At 47.8% G+C, this 23,106-nt stretch overlaps 1 protein-coding gene across 1 annotated transcript in view; it reads right to left on the bottom strand.

The window, feature by feature from the left end:
* Window positions 1-23,106, bottom strand: part of numa1 (nuclear mitotic apparatus protein 1) — a 113,932-nt gene that overhangs the window by 52,969 nt on the left and 37,857 nt on the right. Inside the window, 6 exon segments of the mRNA XM_055631479.1 lie at window positions 2,279-2,439; window positions 7,219-7,330; window positions 10,888-10,978; window positions 17,400-17,480; window positions 19,152-19,240; window positions 20,818-20,844. Coding sequence (XP_055487454.1) covers window positions 2,279-2,439; window positions 7,219-7,330; window positions 10,888-10,978; window positions 17,400-17,480; window positions 19,152-19,240; window positions 20,818-20,844 — 561 coding nt within the window.

The raw sequence follows: 23,106 nt of genomic DNA, 5'->3' as shown, positions 1-23,106 counted from the left end.
TTTTATACAGATAGTGGCTCCTGGTTCTGGACTCCCCCATCATTGGGGAATTTTTTCCTGCATCTAGCTTGTCCAGTCCTTTTAGTTTAGAGATACAGCATGGAAACAGGCCCTTCGGCCCACCAGGTCCGTGCCGACCAGTGATCCCCGCACATTAACACTATCCTACAGCCACTAGGGACAATTAAAACATTTACCAGTGTGGGATGTTCTGCCTTGGGATATGCTCATGTTAAATTCTATGGTGTTGAGTTCTTTTTATTTTATTTGTGTGGCTGTATGGCAACTCAAATTTCACTACACCAATTGGTGCATGTGACAATAAATGTAACTTGAACTTGAACATTTAACCTACAAACCTGTACGTACGTCTTTGGAGTGTGGGAGGAAACTGAAGATCTCAGAGAAAAACCCCCCGCAGGTCACAGGGAGAACGTGCAAACTCCGTACAGACAGCACCCGTAGTCGGGATCGAAGCAGGGTCTTTGACGCTGCATTCGCTGTAAGGCAGCATCTCTACCACTGCGCCACCGTTATAATTTTACACGTTTCTACCCCTGTGAGTAGATAAGCACGATCGCCCCGGTCAGTACAGAATGTACACAACAGCCCACTGAGTCCAATGCCGGGGGAGCCATGTTACAGTCCCGGCTGCAGTCGGCCACAAAGGCCCGTTGCAGCTATCGCCTCCATTCCCCTCGTCCCCCGATCACATGTCCCTCTCCAGGCCTTGTTCCCCAGGGTCAGGGGGTGCATCCCACAGGATCGGGATACAGGGCCTGTGGTCGGATACAGGCCAGGCTCAATGGGCAGTGTCCCAGTCTGCTTGCACCCATGAACCTGCTTGCAACCCGCGAATAAGGGGAACCCATGAAACAGTGACAGCCATGAACATGGATAGGACAGGTTTGGAGGGATATGGACCAAACGCAGGCAGGTGGGACTCATGTAGCTGGGGCATGTTGGTCGGTGTGGGCAAGTTGGGCCTGTGTCACTCTCTCACTCTAACCAGGGGAGTTCAGGAAAGGCACGGAACATTTCAACAGTGTAAAACCATGAGGGGAATAGACTGGGTAAATTAACTCTGACTTTTACCCAGGGCAGGGAAATTAGGAGCCAGAGGGCATAGGTTTAAGATGAGGGGGTGAGGGAAAGATTTAATAGGAACCCGTGGGACAACGTTTTTCACTCAGAGGGTGGTGGGTGTATGGAACGAGCTGCTGGAGGAAGTAATTGAGGCAGGTACAATAAACAGGTACAGGGGTGGCACAACTGCAGACTTGCTGCTGCCTCACAGCACCAGAGAACCGATTTCCATCCTGACCTCGTGTGCTGTCTGCACGGAGTTTGCACGTGGTCGCGTGGGTTTTCTCCAGGTGATCCAGTTTCCTCCCACACCCCAAAGAGGCCCAAGTACGCAGGATAATTGGTTTGGGTGAAATTGTAAATTGTCCCCAGTGTGTATGTAGGATGGTGCTGGTGTATGGGGTGATTGGTGGTCAGCATGGCCTTGATGGGCCGAAGAGCCTGTTTCCACGCTGTATCTCTAAAATCTAAAGTAAAGTCTAAGCACCGAAACGTCACCTATTCCTTCGCTCCATAGATGCTGCCGCACCCGCTGAGTTTCTCCAGCATTTTTGTGTACCTTCGATTTTTCCAGCAATTGTAGTTCTTTCTTAAACATGGATAGTCCAAGGGTCACCAAAGAGGTCGATAGTAGTTCAGGACCGTTCTCTGGTTGTGATGGGATGATTCAATTGCCTGATAAAAGCTAGGAAGAAACTGTCCGTGAATCTGGTGAGCCATTCTAGGCCCTAGGTTAGAGGCAGGAAACATGTTTAAGAGGGAGTTAGATGTGGCCCTTGTGGCTAAAGGGATCAGGGGGTATGGAGAGAAGCCATGATCATATCGAAGGGCCGAATGGCCTACTCATGCACCTATTTTCTATGTTTCTATGTTCCCGATATTGGGGCAGTCCAGAACCAGGGGCCACAGTTTAAGAATAAGGAGTAAGCCATTTAGAACGGAGACGAGGAAACACTTTTTCTCACAGAGAGTTGTGAGTCTGTGGAATTCTCCGCCTCAGAGGCCGGTTCCCTGGATGCTTTCAAGAGAGAGCTAGATAGGGCTCTTAAAGATAGCGGAGTCAGAGGATATGGGGAGAAGGCAGGAACGGGGTACTGATTGGGGATGATCAGCCATGATCACATTGAATGGCGGTGCTGGCTCGAAGGGCCTCCTGCACCTATTGTCACACGCCGGCTTTCCCCGCGGTTACCTTTCTCGGTGATGAGCTTGCGAGTGTCCGTCAGCTCTATCTCCAAGTCGTCGCGAAGCATCCGCGCGTCGGCCAGCTGCCTCTTCAACCGTCGCACCTGCACCTGCGGCGTCCGCATGAAGTCGCGCATCGGCGATGTCGGGGAGGTGGAGGGGCCACAACTGCAGTGTGGGACAGACACACACACAGCGGTACAGCACGACGATAGACCCTTCGACCCACAATGTCCCTGCTACTCAACAGGCCTTGCGGCACACACAACGTCTGTGTCACGCATGGCGCCAATCCAAACTAATTTAGTTTAATGTATTATAGAGATGCTCAATTTCAAGTTCAAGTGAGTTTATTGTCATGTGTCCCTGTATAGGACAATGAAATTCTTGCTTTGCTTAAGCACACAGAACATAGTAGGCATTTACTACAACACAGATAAATGTGTCCATATACCATGATATAAATATATACACACATGAATAAACAAACTGGTAAAGTGCAAATAACAGAAAATGGTTATTAATAATCAGAGTTTTGTCCAAGCCAGGTTTAATAGCCTGATGGCTGTGGGGAAGTAGCTATTCCTGAACCTGGTTGTTGCAGTCTTCAGGCTCCTGTACCTTCTACCTGAAGGTAGCAGGGAGATGAGTGTGTGGCCCGGATGGTGTGGGTCTTTGATGATACTGTCAGCCTTTTTGAGGCAGCGACTGCGATAGATCCCCTCGATGGAAGGAAGGTCAGAGCCGATGATGGACTGGGCAGTGTTTACTACTTTTTGTAGTCTTTTCCTCTCCAGGGCGCTCAAATTGCCGAACCAAACCACGATGCAACCGGTCAGCATGCTCTCTACTGTGCACCTGTAGAAGTTAGAGAGAGTCTTCCTTGACAATCCGACTCTCCGTAATTTTCTCAGGAAGTAGAGGCGCTGATGAGCAGCGATGGATCAGGCCTTTGGGCCCACCATGGCCGTGTCACACAACAGTCCTTTCAGTCCACAATGTTCGCTAGACCGACCAACATCCCACATCTACACTAGTTCCACCCATGTCGCTCCAGATCTGTCCTATCCACGTACCTGTCTAAATGTTTCTTAAACGTCGTGATAGACCCTGCCTCACCTTCCTCCACCGGCAGCTCGTTCCTTACACCCACCACCCTCTGGGTGAAAAAGGTTGCCCTTCCTGTTAAATCTTTCTCCCCTCACCTGCTGACTGGTTGCATCGTGGCTTGGTTCGGCAACTTGAGCGGCCAGGAGCGGAAAAGAATGCAGAAAGTTGTGACCACTGCCCAGTCCATCATTGGCTCTGACCTCCCCACCATCGATGGGATCTATCGCAGTCGCTGCCTCAAAGAGGCTGCCAACGTTATCAAGGACCCACACCATCCTGGCCACACACTCATCTCGCCACTGCCATCAGGTAGAAGGTACAGGTTCAGGAACAGCTTCTTCCCCACAGCCATCAGGCTATTAAACTCTCCATCAAACAAACTCTGAACTATAACAACCTATTGCACTTTATCTGTTTATTTATATGTATATATATGGTCTATGGTATATAGACACACTAAACTGTTAGAAACATAGAAACAACGAAAATAGGTGCAGGAGGAGGCCATTCGGCCCTTCGATCCAGCACCACCATTCATTGTGATCATGGCTGATCATCCCCTATCAATAACCCGTGCCTGCCTTCTTCCCATATTGCTTGATCCCACTAGCCCCTCGAGCTCTATCTAAATCTCTCTTAAATCCATCCAGTGATTTGGCCTCCACTGCCCCCTGTGGCAGGGAATTCCACAAATTCACAACTCTCCGGGTGAAAAGGTTTTTTCTCACCTCAGTCTTAAATGGCCTCCCCTTTATTCTAAGACTGTGTGGCCCCTGGTTCTGGACTCGCCCAACATTGGGAACATTTTTCCTGCATCTAGCTTGTCAAGTCCTTTTATAATTTTATATGTTTTTATAAGATTCCCCCTCATCCTTCTAAACGCCAGTGAATACACGTCTAGTCTTTAAAATCTTTCCTCATATGACAGTCCCGCCATCCCAGGGATCAATCTCGTGAAACTACGCTGCACTGCCTCAATCACAAGGATGTCCTTCCTCAAATTAGGAGACCAAAACTGGACACAATACTCCAGATGTGGCCCTATACAATTGCAGAAGAACCGCTCTACTCCTAGGTGTCCTTGAGACTCTTGAAAGGCGCCCATAAATAAAATTTATTATTATTATTATTATACTGAAATTCTCTTGTTATGAAGGCCAACATTCCATTAGCTTTCTTCACTGCCTGCTGTACCTGCACGCCAACTGTCAGTGACCGGTGTACAAGGACACCCAGGTCTCGCTGTTCCTCCCCCTTACCTAACCTAACCCCATTGAGATAATAATCTGCCCCCTTGGTTTTGCCACCAAAGTGGATAACCTCACATTTATCTATATTATACTGCATCTGCCATGCATCTGCTCATTCACTCAACTTGTCCATATATTTTGTATTTATGCTTACAATATTCTATTGTGCTGCACCAAGCAGGAATTTCATTGTCCTATCTGGGACACATGACAATAAACTCTCTTGACTTGACTTGACTTGTGTCCTTTGATTCTCAATTTCCCGACTGGGTAAAAGACTCTGTGCATTTAACCTAACTATTCCTCGCGTGATCTTATGTCCCGCCCATCCTCTTGCACTCCAAGAAATAACCTCTCCCTTTTGCTCAGGCCCTCAGGTCCTGGCAACAGCTTGGTGATGGAGAGACTGATCAGCCATAGAAACATAGAAAGTGGGTGCAGAGGTAGGCCATTCGGCCCCTTGAGCCAGCACCGCAATTCAACATGATCATGGCTGATCATCCAAAATCAGAAAAAGGGTCTCGACCCTAAATGTCACCTATTCCTTCACTCCATAGATGCTGCCTCAGTTTCTCCAGCAATTTTGGCTACATCCAAAATCAGTACCCTGTTCCTGCTTTCTCCCCATATCCCTTGAGTCCGTTAGCCGTAAGAGCTAAATCTAACTCTCTCTTGAAAACTCTCTCCATGACTGAATGGCGGAGTAGGCTTGATGGGCCGAATGGCCTAAATCTACTCCTATCATGTGTGAAAATCCTTGCTAATCTTTGGTCTCAGAGGCGACCAAAAACATCGTCTTGTTGGAACTGACAGTGCCGTGGGAGGACCGTCTGGAGGAGGCCCCACGAGAGGAAGATGGCCAAGCACGAAGAGCTGGTCATAGACTGCCGTAAGCAGGGCTGGAAGGCAAGGTGTATGCCCATCGAGGTTGGCTGCAGAGGTTTTGCAGGGCAATCGCTCTACAAAGCCTTGAGTGCACTGGGCATCAACGGAGTGGCAAGGAGAAGGGCCATCAAGAACACCACAGAGGCAGTGGAGAAGGCCTCGAGATGGCTCTGGATCAGGAGAGGAGGTCCATGGGGAGGAGCGAATGCCACCTGAACACACGTGGTGGTCTGATCAGACTATTTATCAGACTAAAATCATTAAAATGTCAAGATCTGACAGATTATAAAACTATCCAAATTATGTTCAAAGCAGCTAATCAGCAATTGCCTTGTACTATCCAGGGGTTGTTCCAACGGAGAGCAGGCAAACACAACCTGAAAGGAGCCTATATATTCGAAAAACCGGCAATAAGAACTAATGCAAAACTCCATTGCGTTACAGCAAAGGGTGTTAGTCTCTGCCATGATGAGCTGAAAAAATGTAAGACTCTATTCAAACTGAAAAAACTCTCCAGAAACAAAAGATTGAATGGTTATGAGCTGGACCAGTGATTTTCTTTTCTGCTTGGTTATTTCTTGTTTGTGGACTGTTCAACAGATTTTGGGTCCATTTGCTCCCATTATTTTGTTTTTCCATGAAAATGTATAGAAAATAAGATGGGATAGGACCAGAAAAGTTTTCGGACTTCTTCGTACATGAACGATATTATTTGTAATATTTGAGTTACTTATTTGTTTGTTTTCCTTTGTGTTTTATTTTCTTTTTTTTATTGCTTACAAGTTTATTTGTGTTTGTATTTTTTAACATGTTCAATAAATTAATAAAGTAAAAGTAAGTAAGGGTGTCTGATGTTGAAAGAAGTATGTTAGCTTTCATAGCAAAAGGATTTGAGTATAGGAGCAGGGAGGTTCTACTGTAGTTGTACAGGGTCTTCGTGAGACCACACCTGGAGTATTGCGTACAGTTTTGGTCTCCAAATCTGAGGAAGGACATTATTGCCATAGAGGGAGTGCAGAGAAGGATCACCAGACTGATTCCTGGGATGTCAGGACTGTCTTATGAAGAAAGACTGGATAGACTTGGTTTATACTCTCTAGAATCTAGAAGATTGAGAGGGGGATCTTATAGAAACTTACAAAATTCTTAAAGGGTTGGACAGGCTAGATGCAGGAAGATTGCTCCCGATGTTAGGGAAGTCCAGGACAAGGGGTCACAGCTTAAGGATAAGGGGGAAATCCTTTAAAACTGAGATGAGAAGAACTTTTTTCACACAGAGAGTGGTGAATCTCTGGAACTCTCTGCCACAGAGGGTAGTCGAGGACAGTTCATTGGCTATATTTAAGAGGGAGTTAGATGTGGCCCTTGTGGCTAAGGGGATCAGGGGGTATGGAGAGAAGGCAGGTACGGGATGCTGAGTTGGATGATCAGCCATGATCATATTGAATGGCGGTGCAGGCTCGAAGGGCCGAATGGCCTACTCCTGCACCTAATTTCTATGTTTCTAAGACCCGAAACACCCAATGACCCCAGGTTACATCACTGATGGTGTGTTCAGGAGCATCTATCGATGTATTTGTATAAATTCTGCACCTTATCCAGCATAACAACATCCTTCCTATTAACAAGCTGGCCAAAAACTGAACGCAATACTCGAAACAGACCACAATACAGTAAACTAGGAACACCGAATGTTACTGACCTGTACACCTTCGGTGCCACAAACTGGGTCTTGTGTCCGAGTTTCCCACTGAACATTGGAGTGGTGACTTCATCTGAACTGGAGCTGTGATGATGAGCCACTGGGGACAAGGCTGGAAAGATAGAGAGGAAACGATCGCCTCTTTATAAAGCTGTCACAAGTATCTTCCAATGTGGACACAAAAAGCTGGTGTAAGTAACTCAGCGGGACAGGCAGCATCTATGGAGAGAAGGAATTGGCGCCGTTTTGGGTCGAGACCCTTCTTCAGACTAATGTCAGGGGAGGTGGCGGGACAAAGATAGAGTGTAGTCGGAGACAGTAAGGCTAGTGGGAGAACTGGGGAGGGGGAGGGGATGGAGAGAGAAAGCAAGGGCTACCTGAAGCTAAAGAAGTCAATGTTCATACTGCTGGGGTGTGAACTGCCCAAGCGAAATATGAGGTGCTGCTCCTCCAATTTGCGCTGGGCCTCACTATGACAATGGAGGAGGCCCAGGACAGAAAGGTCAGATTGGGAATGGGAGGGGGAGTTGAAGTGCTGAGCCACCGGGAGATCAGCTTGGTTAAGACGGACAATAGACAATAGGTGCAGGAGTGGGATATTCGGCCCTTCAAGCGTCACCCATTCCTTCCCTCCATAGATGCTGCCTCTCCCACTGAGTTACTCCAGCTTTTTGTGTCCACCTTCGATTTTACCAGCATCTGCAGTTCTTTCTTACTCAGGTTCTTCCAATATAACTTCTTCCCAGCAAACATCAGGCTCTATATAACTCAGTGGGACAGGCATCATCTCTGGAGAGAACGAAGGGGTGACGTTTCGGAGCGAGACCTGAATCGTCACACATTCCTTCTCTCCAGAGACGCTGCCTGTCCCGCTGAGCTACGCCAGCTTTTTGTGTCTATCTGGTTTAAACCAGCATCTGCAGTTCCTTGGTACACAAAAAAGCTGGAGAAACTCAGTGGGTGCAGCAGCATCTATGGAGCGAAGGAAATAGGCAACGTTTCAGGCCGAAACCCTTCTTCAGACACGACCTGCAGTTCCTTTCCAGGTGAGGCAGAGGTTCACTTCCAACCTCATCTACTGTATCCGCTGTTCCAGGTGTCAACTTCCCTACATCGGCGACACCATGCACAGGCTTGGCGATCGTTTTGCTGAACACCTCCGCTCAGTCCATCTTAACCAACCTGATCTCCCGGTTGCCAAACACTTTAACTCCCCCTCCCATTCCCACACTGACCTTTCTGTCCTGGGCCTCCTCCACTGTCATAAGAGTGAGGCCCAGCGCAAATTGGAGGAACAGCGCCTCATATTTCGCTTGGGTAGTTTACACCCCAGTGGTATGAACATTGACTTCTCTAACTCCAGATAGCCTTTGCTTTCCCCCTCTCTCTCCATCCCCTCCCCCTTCCCAGTTCTCCCCCCAGTCTTACTGTCTCCGACTACATTCTATCTTTAACCATATAACAATTACAGCACGGAAACAGGCCATCTCGGCCCTACAAGTCCGTGCTGAACAACTTTTTTCCCTTAGTCCCACCTGCCTGCACTCATACCATAACCCTCCATTCCCTTCTCATCCATATGCCTATCCAATTTATTTTTAAATGATACCAACGAACCTGCCTCCACCACTTCCACTGGAAGCTCATTCCACACCGCTACCACTCTCTGAGTAAAGAAGTTCCCCCTCATATTACCCCTAAACTTCTGTCCCTTAATTCTGAATCTTCCCTATTCTCAAAGGGAAAAGCTTGTCCACATCAACTCTGTCTATTCCTCTCATCATTTTAAAGACCTCTATCAAGTCCCCCCTTAACCTTCTGCGCTCCAGAGAATAAAGACCCAACTTATTCAACCTATCTCTGTAACTTAGTTGTTGAAACCCAGGCAACATTCTAGTAAATCTCCTCTGTACTCTCTCTATTTTGTTGACATCCTTCCTATAATTGGGCGACCAAAATTGTACCCCATACTCCAGATTTGGCCTCACCAATGCCTTGTACAATTTTAACATTACATCTTTGTCCCGCCCCCTCCCGACATCAGTCTGAAGAAGGGTCTCGACCCGAAACATCGCCCATTACTTCTCTCCATAGATGCTGCCTGTTCCGCTGAGTTACTCCAGTTTTTTGTGTCCACCTTCGATTTTACCAGCATCTGCAGTTCTTTCTTGCGCAAGTTCTTCCATAGTGGTTGTTGTAGATCAAACAGTATTGCTGATTTGATCTGTGTCTGGTTTTGATGCCGATGACCTGGTCCATAATCCATGTCAGGTTTTCCACACCACCACCTTGTGGCATGATGTGTAAAATGCCCGCATGCCACAAGATGGTGGTGGTGTGGAAAACCCGACATGGATTATGGATCAGGTCATCAGCAGCAAAACCAGACACGGATCAAATCAGCAATTTATCTATAGTTATCATCAAAGGCAAGACAAAAGAGAGCACCAGTTTAAAGAAATACAGGGAAGAATGTGTAGAAGACAAGCTTGTTGCATGGCTTAACTGGGCGATACGCTAGCTGGAGTGCTGGAGGAATTCAGCGGGTCAGGCAGCATCTGTGGAGGGAATTGGGAACTTATTTCAGACTGATGGAGCCGGAGGGGGGAAAGCTGGATATGAGGGGTGGGGATGGGACAAAGCAGGGCGAGTGATAGGTGGGTACAGGTGACAGGAGGAGGAAGGGGATGATTGTCAGGTGGGCGGAGTAAGTGACAAATGCTGGAGGAGGTGGCAATGAGACAAAAGGATGTCAGATGAGTGAAATAGACAATAGGTGCAGGAGTAGGCCATTCGGCCCCTCGAGCCAGCACCGCCATTCACTGTGTACATGGCTGATCATCCCCAATAAGTACCCCGTTTCTGCCTTCTCCCCATATCCCCCGACTCCGCTTTCCTTAAGAGTCCTATCTAGCTCTCTCTTGAAAGCATCCAGAGAACCGGCCTCCTTCGGAGAGAGGGAAAAGGTGGACAGGGACGGGAAGAGGAAGGGGAATGCGTAGAAGGGTCTGTCCATTCCCTCCACAGATGCCGACTGACCCTCAGTAACTGTTCCGACAGCATTTTGCGTTTTGCTGAAAATTCCAGCATGTGCAGTTTGTGGCGTCTCTGTAATACATTCTCTCTTTCACCTTCAAGTTAAAACCCACTCCAGTCCCCAGGCTTAATCCAGACATGAAAACAGGCCCTTTGTCCATGCTGACCTAGATGCCCCATGTAAGCCAGTCTCAACATGAGTTGCGCCTGCACTGTTGGGGGTATGGGTGAGTGGTGGAATATTGCGTTGGGGGAAACGGGTTGCATTGGGGGATCGGAATATTGCGTTGGGGGAAACGGGTTGCATTGGGGGATCGGGTGAGTGGTGGAATATTGCGATCGGGGACGGGTTGCGTTTTGCGACCAGACTTCCGTGGGGGCTATGAGTGAGTGGTGGAATATTGCGTTGGGGGAACGGGTATTGCGTTGGGGGAACGGGTTGCGTTGGGGGATCGGGTGAGTGGTGGAATATTGCGTTTGGGAACGGGTTGCGTTGGGGGACCAGGCCTCCCGTGTGACAGGGACCCAACACGTCCCACTTGGTCTCGTATCCCCCTAAACCTTTCCTATCCATGTACCTGTCCAAATGTCTTTTACAGGTGGCGGCAAAGTTATTTTGGTGTAGTTAGTTACCTCGACTCTGCAAAAACGTGGCCAGGGTATTGTCCATGTGAATTTCTTCTTCATTATCCAGCACAAAGTGCAGAATGCCCACAAGCTCACCCTGGGGTGGGGTGGAGAAGATAGACGGTCAAACACAAGCTTTAAAATTATGCAAATAAATGTGCAAATGCTGTAATCCCAGGGCCTGCAAGTATTTTACCACTGGTTCTTTAGTCACAGTGCAAATCAATCGGTTCAGTTCAGTTCAGTTTCTTGTCACGTGTATTGTCACGAGGTACAAGTGAAAAGCTTTTGTTGCGTGCTGAACATGTCAGCGGAAAGACAATACATGATTACAATCGAGTCATTCACATGATAAGGGAATCACATTTAGTGCAAGGTAAAGCCAGCAAAGTCCAATCAAAGACAGTCTGAGGGTCCCCATTGAGGTAGACGGTAGTTCAGGACCGCTAGCTAGTTGGTGAGAGGATGGTTCAGTTGCCTGATAACAGCCGGGAAAAAACTGTCCCTGAATCTGGAGGTGTGCGTTCGTTTTCACACTTCTGTACCTCTTGCCCGATGGGAGAGGGGAGAAGAGGGAGTGGATATAGAGTGGGAACAAAGAGGCCCAGAAAAACATGGCTCTATATAACACCAGCCTCAGCAACTATGATCTTTTATGGGCAGTTACAATGGCTTTGAATTTTTCAAAAGTCATTCTATTTTATCGGTAAGGTATTTAAGAGCCTGTTCAGATGCTGCAAGTAAGAATTTAATCGTTCCATTAACAGTACATATGACAGTTAAACACTCTTAACTCCACATACCTGCCTCAGGTGAGACCAAGCGTAGGCTTGGCGATCGTTTCACCGAACACCTCCACTCGTTAACCAACCTGATCTCCCTGTGGCCCAGCACTTCAACTCCCCCTCCCATTCCCAATCCGACCTTTCTGTCCTGGGCCTCCTCCATGGCCAGAGTGAGCACCACTGGAAATTGGAGGAGCAGCACCTCATATTCCGCTTGGGCAGTCTGCACCCTAGCGGCATGAACATTGACTTCTCCAATTTCTGGTAGCCCTTGCTGTCTCCTCCCCTTCTCAGCGCTCACCCTCAGCCCTCTGGCCCCTCCTCTTCCTTTCTCCTTTCTTCTCCCCGCCTCCCCCACCCTACATCAGTCTGAAGAAGGGTTTCGGCCCGAAACGTTGCCCATTTCCTTCGCTCCATAGATGCTGCTGCACCCGCTGAGTTTCTCCAGCACTTTTGTCTACCTGTATCTTATAGACCTGCCACAACTACCTCCTCTGGCAGCTCGTTCCATACACCCACTATCTTCTGTGTGAAAAAGGTACTCCTCATGTTCCTATTAAATCTTTCCCCTCTCACCTTAAACCCATGTCCTCTGGTTCTTGATTCCCTAACCCCGAGTAAAAAAGACTTTGCATTCACCCCCGATCTATACCCCTCATGATTTTATACACATCTAAAAGATCATCTCTCAGTCTCCAGCGTTCAAAGGAATAAACTCCCAGCCTGCCCAACCTCTCCCTCCAGCTCAGGTCCTCAGGTCCTGGCAACATTGCCGTAAAAATAATGAAAGATTAGGTGGTACATTTTGAATAAACATTTGGGAAAGTTAAGCTTTCAGCAAATAGTGAGGAAATAGGAAATTGGTTTGTAAGGGCTTGGACACACTAGAGGCAGGAAACATGTTCCCGATGTTGGGGGAATCCAGAACCAGGGGACACAGTTTCAGAATAAGGAATTAGCCATTTAGAACAGAGACGGGGAAACACTTTTTCTCATAGAGAGTGGTGAGTCTGTGGAATTCTCTGCCTCAGAGGGCGGTGGAGGCCGGTTCTCTGGATACTATCAAGAGAGAGCTAGATAGGGCTCTTAAAGATAGTGGAGTCAGGGGATATGGGGAGAAGGCAAGAACAGGGTACTGATTGGGGATGATCAGCCATGATCACATTGAATGGCAGTGCTGGCTCGAAGGGCCAAATGGCCTACTCCTGCACCTATTGTCTATTGTCTATTGTTGGTTTATCTCTAAAGTAAACTTTTTCTCTAAACAGGCCCTTCGGCCCACCGGGTATGCGCCGACCAGCGATCCCCACACACTATCCTACACCCACTAGGGAGAATTTTTACATTTACACCAAGCCAATTAACCTACAAACCTGCACGTCTTTGGAGTGTGGGAGGAAACCGAAGCATCTGGAGAAAACCCATGCAGGTCACGGGGAGAACGTACAAACTCCGTACAGGCAGCACCCGAAGGCGGGATGGAACCCGGGTCTCCGGCGCTGCATTTGCTGTAAGGCAGCAACTCTACCGCTGCATCGCCACGGAATGATCCCTGGGATGGCGGGACTATCATATGAGGAAAGATTGAAAAGACTAGGCTTGTATTCACTGGATTTTAGAAGGATGAGGGGGGCATCTTATAGAAATATATAAAATTATAAAGGACTGGATAAGCTAGATGCAGGAAAAATGTTCCCATTGTTGGGCGAGTCCAGAACCAGGGGCCACACACAGTCTTGGAATAAAGGGGAGGCCATTTAAGACTGAGGTGAGAAAAAAACTTTTTCACCTAGAGAGTTGTGAATTTGTGGAATTCCCTGCCACAGAGGACAGTGGAGGCCAAGTCACTGGATGGATTTAAGAGAGAGTTAGATAGAGCTCTAGGGGCTAGTGGAGTCAAGGGATATGGGGAGATTTGGGATGATCAGCCATGATCACAATTAATGGCGGTTTCTATGTTTCTATCTCCCCCTCCCAGGTGGTTAGTTATTTCCCCACATCTTCCTCAAGGGCGGAGGGGAGGGAGGGGGGTACAGCTGCATGCCGTGTGTCTGCTCTGCACGATCTGCCACTATTTCACACCTATCCAGTCAGCAGCTGTGCTAGGTTGCTTCACACAGTCACCACACTCCATTCATGGACTTTACAGACATTCAGCGCAGACGCAGGCCCTACGGACCCACTCTGAGAATATCATAGTTAATAGTAAAATATTTTACATTAGAATTTATAAAGTAAAAGATTAGCTTGAGTTTTAGACAATAGACAATAGGTGCAGGAGTAGGCCATTTGGCCCTTCGAGCCAGCACCACCATTCAATGTGATCATGGCTGATCATCCCCAATCAGTGCCCCGTTCCTGCCTTCTCCCCATATCCCCTGACTATCCGCTATCTATAAGAGCCCTACCTAGCTCTCTCTTGAAAGCATCCAGAGAACCGGCCTCCACCGCTCTCTGAGGCAGAGAATTCCACAGACTCACAACTCTCTGTGAGAGAAAGTGGTTCCTCGTCTCCGTTCTAAATGGCTTACCCCTCATTCTTAAACTGTGGCCCCTGGTTCTGGGCTTCCCCCAATATTGGGAACCTGTTTCCAGCCTCTAGTGTGTCCAAGCCCTTAACAGTCTTATATGTTTCAATGAGAATCCCTCTCATCTTTCTAAACTCCAGAGTGTACAAGCCCAGCCGCCCCATTCTCTCAGCATATGACTTGTAGCTTGACTATTTTGGGTTCTGAAATAAGCTGAAGTTGCAAAGCTGTGGTAATCAGGAAGTTGGAGGCCATCATTCAAGCTGCTTTGACCGTGCTTCCAGTTACGCCCAAGCAAAGGACCATTGACAATAGTGGGAGAGAAGGCAGACAAAAATGCTGGAGAAACTCAGCGGGTGAGGCAGCATCTACAGAGCAACGGAAATTTCTCCACAGATGCTGCCTCACCCGCTGAGTTTCTCTAGCATTTTTGTCTACCTTCGATTTTCCAGCATCCGCAGTTCCTTCGTAAAACAATAACGGGACAGGATGTGTTTCCTGAGGGAGTTGGTAGTTTCCATAAACAGAAATCTTCTGGCTGCTACTGATACCGATGATGACATTGTTAAGACGGAATTGCAAATGTTGGGCTTTCGACTAAGTTCCTGATTGTTTCGAAGTTTGTGATCCACAGTTTGTGATCGATCGTATTTATGTTTTATGTTAAATTCTATAGTGTGTTGTGTTTATCTTATTTGTAGGCTGGATGGCAACTCAAATTTCACTGCACCAACTGATGCATGTGACAATAAATGGCCTTTATCCTTGAAACATATAAGAATGTTATGGGTTTGAAACATATTAGATTGTTATGGGTTTGGACACGCTAGAGGCAGGAAACATGTTCCCGATGTTGGGGGAGTCCAGAACCAGGGGCCACAGTTAAAGAATAAGGAGTAAGCCATTTAGAACGGAGACGAGGAAACACTTTTTCTCACAGAGAGTTGTGAGTGTGGAATTCTCTGCCTCAGAGGGCGGTGGAGGCAGGTTCTCTGGATGCTTTGAAGAGAGAGCTAGATTGGGCTCTTAAAAATAGCGGAGTCAGGGGATATGGGGAGAAGGCAGGAACGGGGTACTGATTGGGGATTGAATGGCAGTGCTGGCTCGAAGGGCCGAATGGCCTACTCCTGCACCTATTGTCTATCCTTTATATAACCACAAGATGACAAGTATTGTATTAGTGACAAGTATACTTTGAATGTGTACAGCCGCCTGTGATTGATTTGTGTTAAACGTCACTGCTGAAACGCTGTATAAACATGTGACTACGTTTCCAAAATGCTATAAAATATGCTGCATGTCTTCATTCATTAGAGTGGTATCTTGGGAGAACCAGAAGTATCACTGGATACTTCTGGACTGTAACACCTGGAGTATTGTGTACAACCTGAAGTATTGCGTACAGTTTTGGTCTCCTAATCTGAGGAAAGACATTCTTGCCATAGAGGGAGTACAGAGAAGGTTCATCAGACTGATTCCTGGGATGGCAGGACTTTCATATGAAGAAAGACTGGATAGACTCGGCTTGTACTCGCTAGAATTTAGAAGATTGAGGGGGGATCTTATAGAAACTTACAAAATTCCTAAGGGGTTGGACAGGCTAGATGCAGGAAGATTGTCCCCGATGTTGAGGAAGTCCCGAGATGAGAAAAATGTTTTTGGACCGAGATGAGAAAAACATTTTTCACACAGAGAGTGGTGAATCTCTGGAATTCTCTGCCACAGAAGGTAGTTGAGGCCAGTTCATTGGCTATATTTAAGAAAGAGTTAGATGTGGCCCTTGTGGCTAAAGGTATCGGGGGTATGGAGAGAAGGCAGGTATGGGATTGTGAGTTGGATGATCAGCCATGATCATATTGAATGGCGGTGCAGGCTCGAAGGACCGAATGGCCTACTCCTGCACCTATTTTCTCTGTTTCTATGTAACATCGCCAGCCACTCCCATCTGATGTAAAAGTAAAGGTTTACCTAACCTATTGGGACTTGTCTGTTTTAAGCAAAGAAACGTTAACAACTCCGCCCGCCCAGCGATCAACCCAATTTTACTGAAGCCAATTAACCTACAAACCAGCACGTCTTTAGGGTGTGGGAGGAAACCGGAGCACCCGGATAAAGCCCTCGCGGTTACAAACTCCGTACAGATAGCACCCGTGGTCGGGATTGAACCCGGGTCTATGGCGCTGTGAGGCAGCAGCTCCACCCGCTGCGCCGCCCAGAAAGCGCAGGCAAATTTGCACATATGACACATTATACTAGTGCAGTTTTGGTCCCCTAATTTGAGGAAGGACATTCTTGCTCTTGAGGGAGTGCAGCGTAGGTTCACCAGGTTAATTCCCGGGATGGCGGGACTGTCATATGCTGAGAGAATGGAGCAGCAGGGCTTGTACACTCTGGAGTTTAGAAGGACGAGAGGGCATCTCATTGAAACATATTAAGGATATGGACACACTAGAGGCAGGCGACATGTTCCCGATGTTGGGGGAGTCCAGAACCAGGGGCCACAGTTTAAGAATAAGGGGTAAGCAATTTTTCACACGTAGAGTGGTGAGTCTGTGGAATTTTCTGCCTCAGAGGGTGGTGGAGGCCAGTTCTCTGGATACTTTCAAGAGAGAGCTAGACAGGGCTCTTAAAGATAGTGGAGTCAGGGGATATGGGGAAAAGGCAGGAACGGGGTACTGATTGGGGATGATCAGCCATGATCACATTGAATGGCGGTGCTGGCTCGAAGGGCCGAATTGCCTTCTCCTGCACCTATTGTCTAGTATCATCCAGGAACTGCCTTCCCAGAGTGGAAGCTCCGGAACTATGGGGACATGGACACCAATAAAGTGACCAATGCCAATGCTCCAGAGTAACTCAGGAGTCTAGAAAGCATCACCCCCTATTGTCTGAAACAAGGGAGAAGCAGCAGGCATTTTGATCAGCTGGGTTTCTATTTCAAGATTCTCAGACTCAGCTTTGTTTTGCATGCTATCCAAACTAGATCCATGACTGTCTATGATAGACACCGAATGCTGGAGTCACTCAGCGGGACAGGCAGCGTCTCTGGAGAGGAGGAATGGGTGACGTTTCGGGTCGAGACCCGAAACGTCACCCATTCCTCCCCTCCAGAGATGCTGCCTGTCCCGCTGAGTGACTCCAGCATTCTGTGTCTACCTTCGATTTAAACCAGCATCTGCTGTTCTTTCCTCCGCATTTTGTTTACCTGGGTTTCTATGTCAAGATCCTCAAACTCACGTGGGTTTTGTCTGGCCATGGTGTGGAGGTGGAGAAGCAGAACAGTCACCTGTACAAACACAAACACACACAGCAGTTAATGTTGGTTTATCATTGTCGCCCGCCCGGCACCGAGGCTTTTTTTTTTAAAGAGATACAATAGACAATAGGTGCAGGAGTAGGCCATTCGGCTCCTCGAGCCAGCACCGCCATTCAATGTGAACATGGCTGATCATCCCCAATCAGTACTCCGTTCCTGCCTTCTCCCCATATCCCCTGACTCCGCTATCTCTAAGAGCCCTACCTAGCTCTCTCGTGAAAGTATCCAGAGAACTGGCCTCCACCGCCCTCCGAGGCAGAGAATTCCCCAGACTCACAACTCTCTGTGTGAAAAAGTTTTTCCTCATCTCAGTTCTAAATGGCTTGCCCCTTATTCTTAAACAGTGGCCCCTGGTTCTGGACTCCCCCAACATCGGGAACATGTTTCCTGCCTCTAGCAAGTCCAAACCCTTAATAATCTTATATGTTTCAATGAGAATTAGAATTAGATTCCTTTATTGTCATTTAGACCTTTCGGTCTGAACGAAATTATGTTGCCTGCAGTCATACACAGAACCAATAAAAACAACACATACAATAAACACAAATTAAACATCCACCACAGTGAGTTCACCAAGCACATCCTCACTGTGATGGAGGCAAAGTCTTAGTCTCCGTCTCTTCCCTCCTTGTTCTCCCTCTGCGCTGAGGCGATCGATCCAGGCCGGAGATGCCACCCTCCAGTCCGGCGGACCTCCGTGGTGATGTCGCCGCCGCCGAAAGCCGGAACGCCGTCTCCGCTCCGAGACGGCCCGCCACAGCATCAGCTCCGGGCAGCCGCCCCAGCTCCGGGTCCCGCAGTCTCCGCTCCGGCAGCAGCCACCCCCCAGCTCCAGGCCGCTCCTGCCCCAGCTCCGGGTCCCGCAGTCTCCGCTCCGGAGCCCCGCTGCATCAGCTCCAGGCCGCCGCCGAAAGCCAGAACGCCGCACCAGCAAGTCGGGCCACCGCTGCCTCAGCCCCAAAGACGGCCAGCCTCTCGTTGGTGAGTCAGGGCTGGCTCTGCCTCCGGAGCATCGGTGTCAGTCGCAGGCTGGAGGCCGCCAGTAGGCCTCAGCGCAGACGGAGGCAGGGATGGGGGATACGACACGAAAAAGTCGCATTCCCCCGAAGGAAGAGACAGAGAACAGAGAACAGAGACAGATCCCCTGTCATCCTTCTTAACTCCAGAGTATACAAGCCCAGCTGCCTCATTCTCTCAGCACATGACAGTCCCGCCATCCTGGGAATTAACCTTGTGAACCTACGCTGCACTCCCTCAACTTCCTAAACTCAAGCAAGGCCCAGCGATGTCAAACGCTCATCATATGCTAACCCACTCATTCCTAGGATCATTCTTGCAAACCTCCTCTGGACCCTCTGCAGAGCCAGCACATCCTTCCTTAGATATGGGGCCCAGGTTTGCTCACAGTGCTCCAAATACAGCCTGACCAGCGCCTTAGTTTTGGTAATTTTTTATTATTCATCTGATACGTTGGAGCTCCGCTCCGGCAGTGAAATTTTGTTGTATGTATTTACAATGACAATAAAGTATATTATTATTATTATTATTATTATTCAGTCAGTGACGCCCACATCCACAAACAAAATAAACTGCTTGCAATGCCCTCGCCCACAGCCCCCGAGGTTCAGGGCACGAGCTCACCTTGGCCATCTCAAGCTCAATATCCTCGCCATGTAGGATCTTCTGCAAGGACACGGCACTTCCAGCAGCAGGGTTGTACCTGCACCGATCTGCAAACAAAGACACAAAAGTGAAGAAGGAACTGCAGATGCTGGTCTCAACCGAAGATCGACACAAAACGCTGGAGTGACTCAGCGGGTCAGGCAGCATCTCTGGCGAGAAGGAAAGTGTGACGTATCGGGGGGGTTTCAGACAAGATAGGTCTCGACCCAAAACGTCACCCATTCCTTCTCTCCTGCCATGCAGCTTGTCTCGCTGAGTCAATAGGCAATAGGTGCAGGAGTAGCCCATTTGGCCCTTCAAGCCAGCACTGCAATTCAATGTGATCAATGCATTTCGTTGTCTCTGTACTGTACACTGACAATGACAATTAAAATTGAATCTGATATTAAATTGAATTTGGCTGATCATCCCCAATCAGTACCCCGTTCCTGCCTTCTCCCCATATCCTCTGACTCCGCTATCTTTAAGAGCCCTATCTAGCTCTCTCTTGAAAGCATCCAGAGAACCGGCCTCCACCGCCCTCTGAGGCAGAGAATTCCACAGACTCACAACTCTCTGTGAGGAAAAGTGTTTCCTCGTCTCCGTTCTAAATGGCTTACCCCTTATACTTAAACTGTGGCCCCTGGTTCTGGACTCCCCCCAACATCGGGAACATCTTTTCTGCCACTAGCGTTCCTTCTACCCTTAATAATCTTATATGTTTCAATAAGATTCCCTCTCATCCTTGCTGCCCTTTCTCTCAAGTAAATTGAATAAAGCTGTACCCAAAGACATGAACTGTCGTGCTTCACCTCCTGAAGCCAACAAGCCTCAAAGACATGTGTAAGAAAGAATTGCAGATGCTGGTTAATATCGAAGGTAGACACAAAACGCTGGAGTAACTCAGCGGGTGAGGCAGCATCTCAGGAGAGAAGGAATGGGCTCAAAGACATCTCCTTGCGAGTACCCATGACATTATAACAAGAGGAATTGAATTTATATCAAGAGGAATCGAATATAGGAGCAGAGGTCCTTCTGCAGTTGTACAGGGCCATGGTGAGACCACACCTGGAGTATTGTGTGTCGTTTGGTCCTCTAATTTGAGGAAGGACGTTCTTGCTATTGAGGGAGTGCAGCGTAGGTTCACCACGTTAATTCCCGGGATGGCGGGACTGTCATATGCTGAGAGAATGGAGCGGCTGGGCTTGTACACTCTGGAGTTTAGAAGGATGAGAGATCTCATTGAAACAAATAAGATTGTTAAGGGCTTGGTCACGCTAGAGGCAGGAAACGTGTTCCCGATGTTGGGGGAGTCCAGAACCAGGGGCCACAGTTTAAGAATAAAGAGTAAGCCATTTAGAACGGAGACGAGGAAACACTTTTTCTCACAGAGAACGATGAGTCTGTGTAATTCTCTGCCTCAGAGGGCAGTGGAGGCCGTTTCTCTGGATGCTTTCAAGAGAGATCTAGATAGGGCTCTTAAAAATCGAGGAGTCAGGGGATGTGGGGAGAAGGCAGGAACGGGGTACTGATTGGGGATGATCAGCCATGATCACATTGAATGGCGGTGCTGGGTCGAAGGGCCGAATGGCCTACTCCTGCACCTGTTGTCTATTGTCTATTACCCTGGCAGAGTGAATCTTACCTTGCTGATTCTCCTTAACGTCAGCACCTAGAAACACAGAACACGGTGGTTAGCAACGCAAGTCGTTTACCATGAACAGAACATCAGATTCCTATTCAATCTTTTCCCCCCCTTCACCTCAAACCTACATCCTCTAAATCTCGATTCCCCAACTCCGGCCAAGAGACCTGATTTATTCCTTTCGTGATTTTATACACAATAGGTGCTGGAGTAGGCCATTTGGCACTTAGAGCCAGCATCGCCATTCAATGTGAGACATTGTTCCTGTTTTAGTGCTTTTAATGTCTTTTTTTTTTACTGTTTTTATCATCACAGATCATCCCCAAACACTGCCCTTTCGACCTGTGAGAATCAACACATTTGTAGGCTTTTATTAATGTCTTTAATGTTACTGTTTTATAGTCTGTGTCCATTAAGGTTTTAGTAGTTTGTGATAACTTTTTGTGATTTCCCATGTACAGCACTTTGTGGTAACTGATGTTGCCTAAAAGTGCTTTATAAATAAAGTTATTATTATTATTATTATTATTCAATGTGATCATGACAGATCATCCCCAAACTGCTCCGTTCTTGCCTTCTCCCCATATCCCCTGACTCCGCTATCTTTAATAGCCCTAACTAGCTCTCACTACACCACCATCACCCCCTCATCCTCCTGCGCTTCACGGAATAGAGTCCCAGCCTGCCCAACCTCTCCCTATAGCTCAGGCCCTCGAGTCCTGGCAACATCCTCGTAAATCTTGTCTGCAATTCATTCCGAATTAAAATCTTTCCCATAACATGGTGCCCAGAACTAAATGCTGCCTCCCCAACATCCTATACAACTGCAACATGACCTCCCAACATCTATACTCAATACTGACGGAAGAAGGCCAATGTGCCAATTCTTTTTCACCACCCCATCAACCCGTTCTTCTTGCGAATGAAACATAAACCAAACATAGACCATAGACATCGAAACATAGCAAATAGGTGCAGGAGGCCATTCAGCCCTTCGAGCCAGCACTGTCATTCATTGTGATCATGGCTGATCGTCCCCTATCAATAACCCGTGCCTGCCTTCTCCCCATATCCCTCGACTCCACTAGCCCCTAGAGCTCTATCTATCTCTCTCTTAAATCCATCCAGTGATTTGGCCTCCACTGCCCTCTGTGGCAGGGAATTCCATAAATTCACAACTCTCTGGGTGAAAAAGTTTTTTTCTCACCTCAGTCTTAAATGGCATCCCCTTTATTCTCAGACTGTGGCCCTTGGTTCTGGACTCGCCCAACATTGGGAACATTTTTCCTGCATCTAGCTTGTCCAGTCCTTTTATAATTTTATGTTTCTATAAGATTCCCTCATTCTTCTAAACTCCAGTGAATACAAGCCTAGTCTTTTCAATCTTTCCTCATATGACAGCCCCGCCATCCCAGGGATCAATCTCGTGAACCTACGCTGCACTGCCTCAATCGCAAGGATGTCCTTCCTCAAATTAGGAGATCAAAACTGTACACAATACTCCAGATGTAGTCTCACCAGAGCCCTATACACCTGCAGAAGAACCTCTTTACTCCTATACTGAAATCCTCTTGTAATGAAGGCCAACATTCCATTAGCTTTCTTCACTGCCTGCTGTACCTGCACGCCAACTTTCAGTGACCAGTGTACAAGGACGCCCAGGTCTCGTTGTACCTCCCCCTTACCTAACCTAACCCCATTGAGATAATAATCTGCCCCCTTGTTTTTGCTACCAAAGTGGATAACCTCACATTTATCTATATTATACTGCATCTGCCATGCATCTGCCCACTCACTCAACCTGTCCAGGTCACCCTGCAACCTCCTAACATCCTCTTCACAGTTCACACTGCCACCCAGCTTTGTGTCATCCGCAAACTTGCTGGTGTTGCTCCTAGTTCCCTCTTCCAAATCATTAGTATATATGGTAAACAGTTGCGGCCCCAACACCGAGCCTTGCGGCACTCCACTCGCCACTGCCTGCCATTCTGAAAAGGAACCATTCACTCCTACTCTTTGCTTCCGGTCTGCCAACCAATTTTCTATCCATGTCAACACCCTTCCCCCAATACCATGTGCTCTAATTTTAGTCACCAGTCTCCCGTGCGGGACCTTATCAAATGCTTTCTGAAAGTCTAGATACACTACATCCACTGGCACCCCTTCATCCATTTTACATGTCACATCCTCAAAAAATTCCAGAAAATTAGTCAAGCATGATTTCCCTTTCATAAATCCATGTTGACTTGGACTAATCATTTTACTGCTATCCAAATGCCCCATTATTAC

The sequence above is a fragment of the Leucoraja erinacea genome, unplaced genomic scaffold, assembly GCF_028641065.1.
Source record: "Leucoraja erinacea ecotype New England unplaced genomic scaffold, Leri_hhj_1 Leri_77S, whole genome shotgun sequence".
In the NCBI taxonomy this organism is placed as follows: domain Eukaryota; kingdom Metazoa; phylum Chordata; class Chondrichthyes; order Rajiformes; family Rajidae; genus Leucoraja; species Leucoraja erinaceus.
This window is presented reverse-complemented; position numbering and strand designations above follow the sequence as displayed.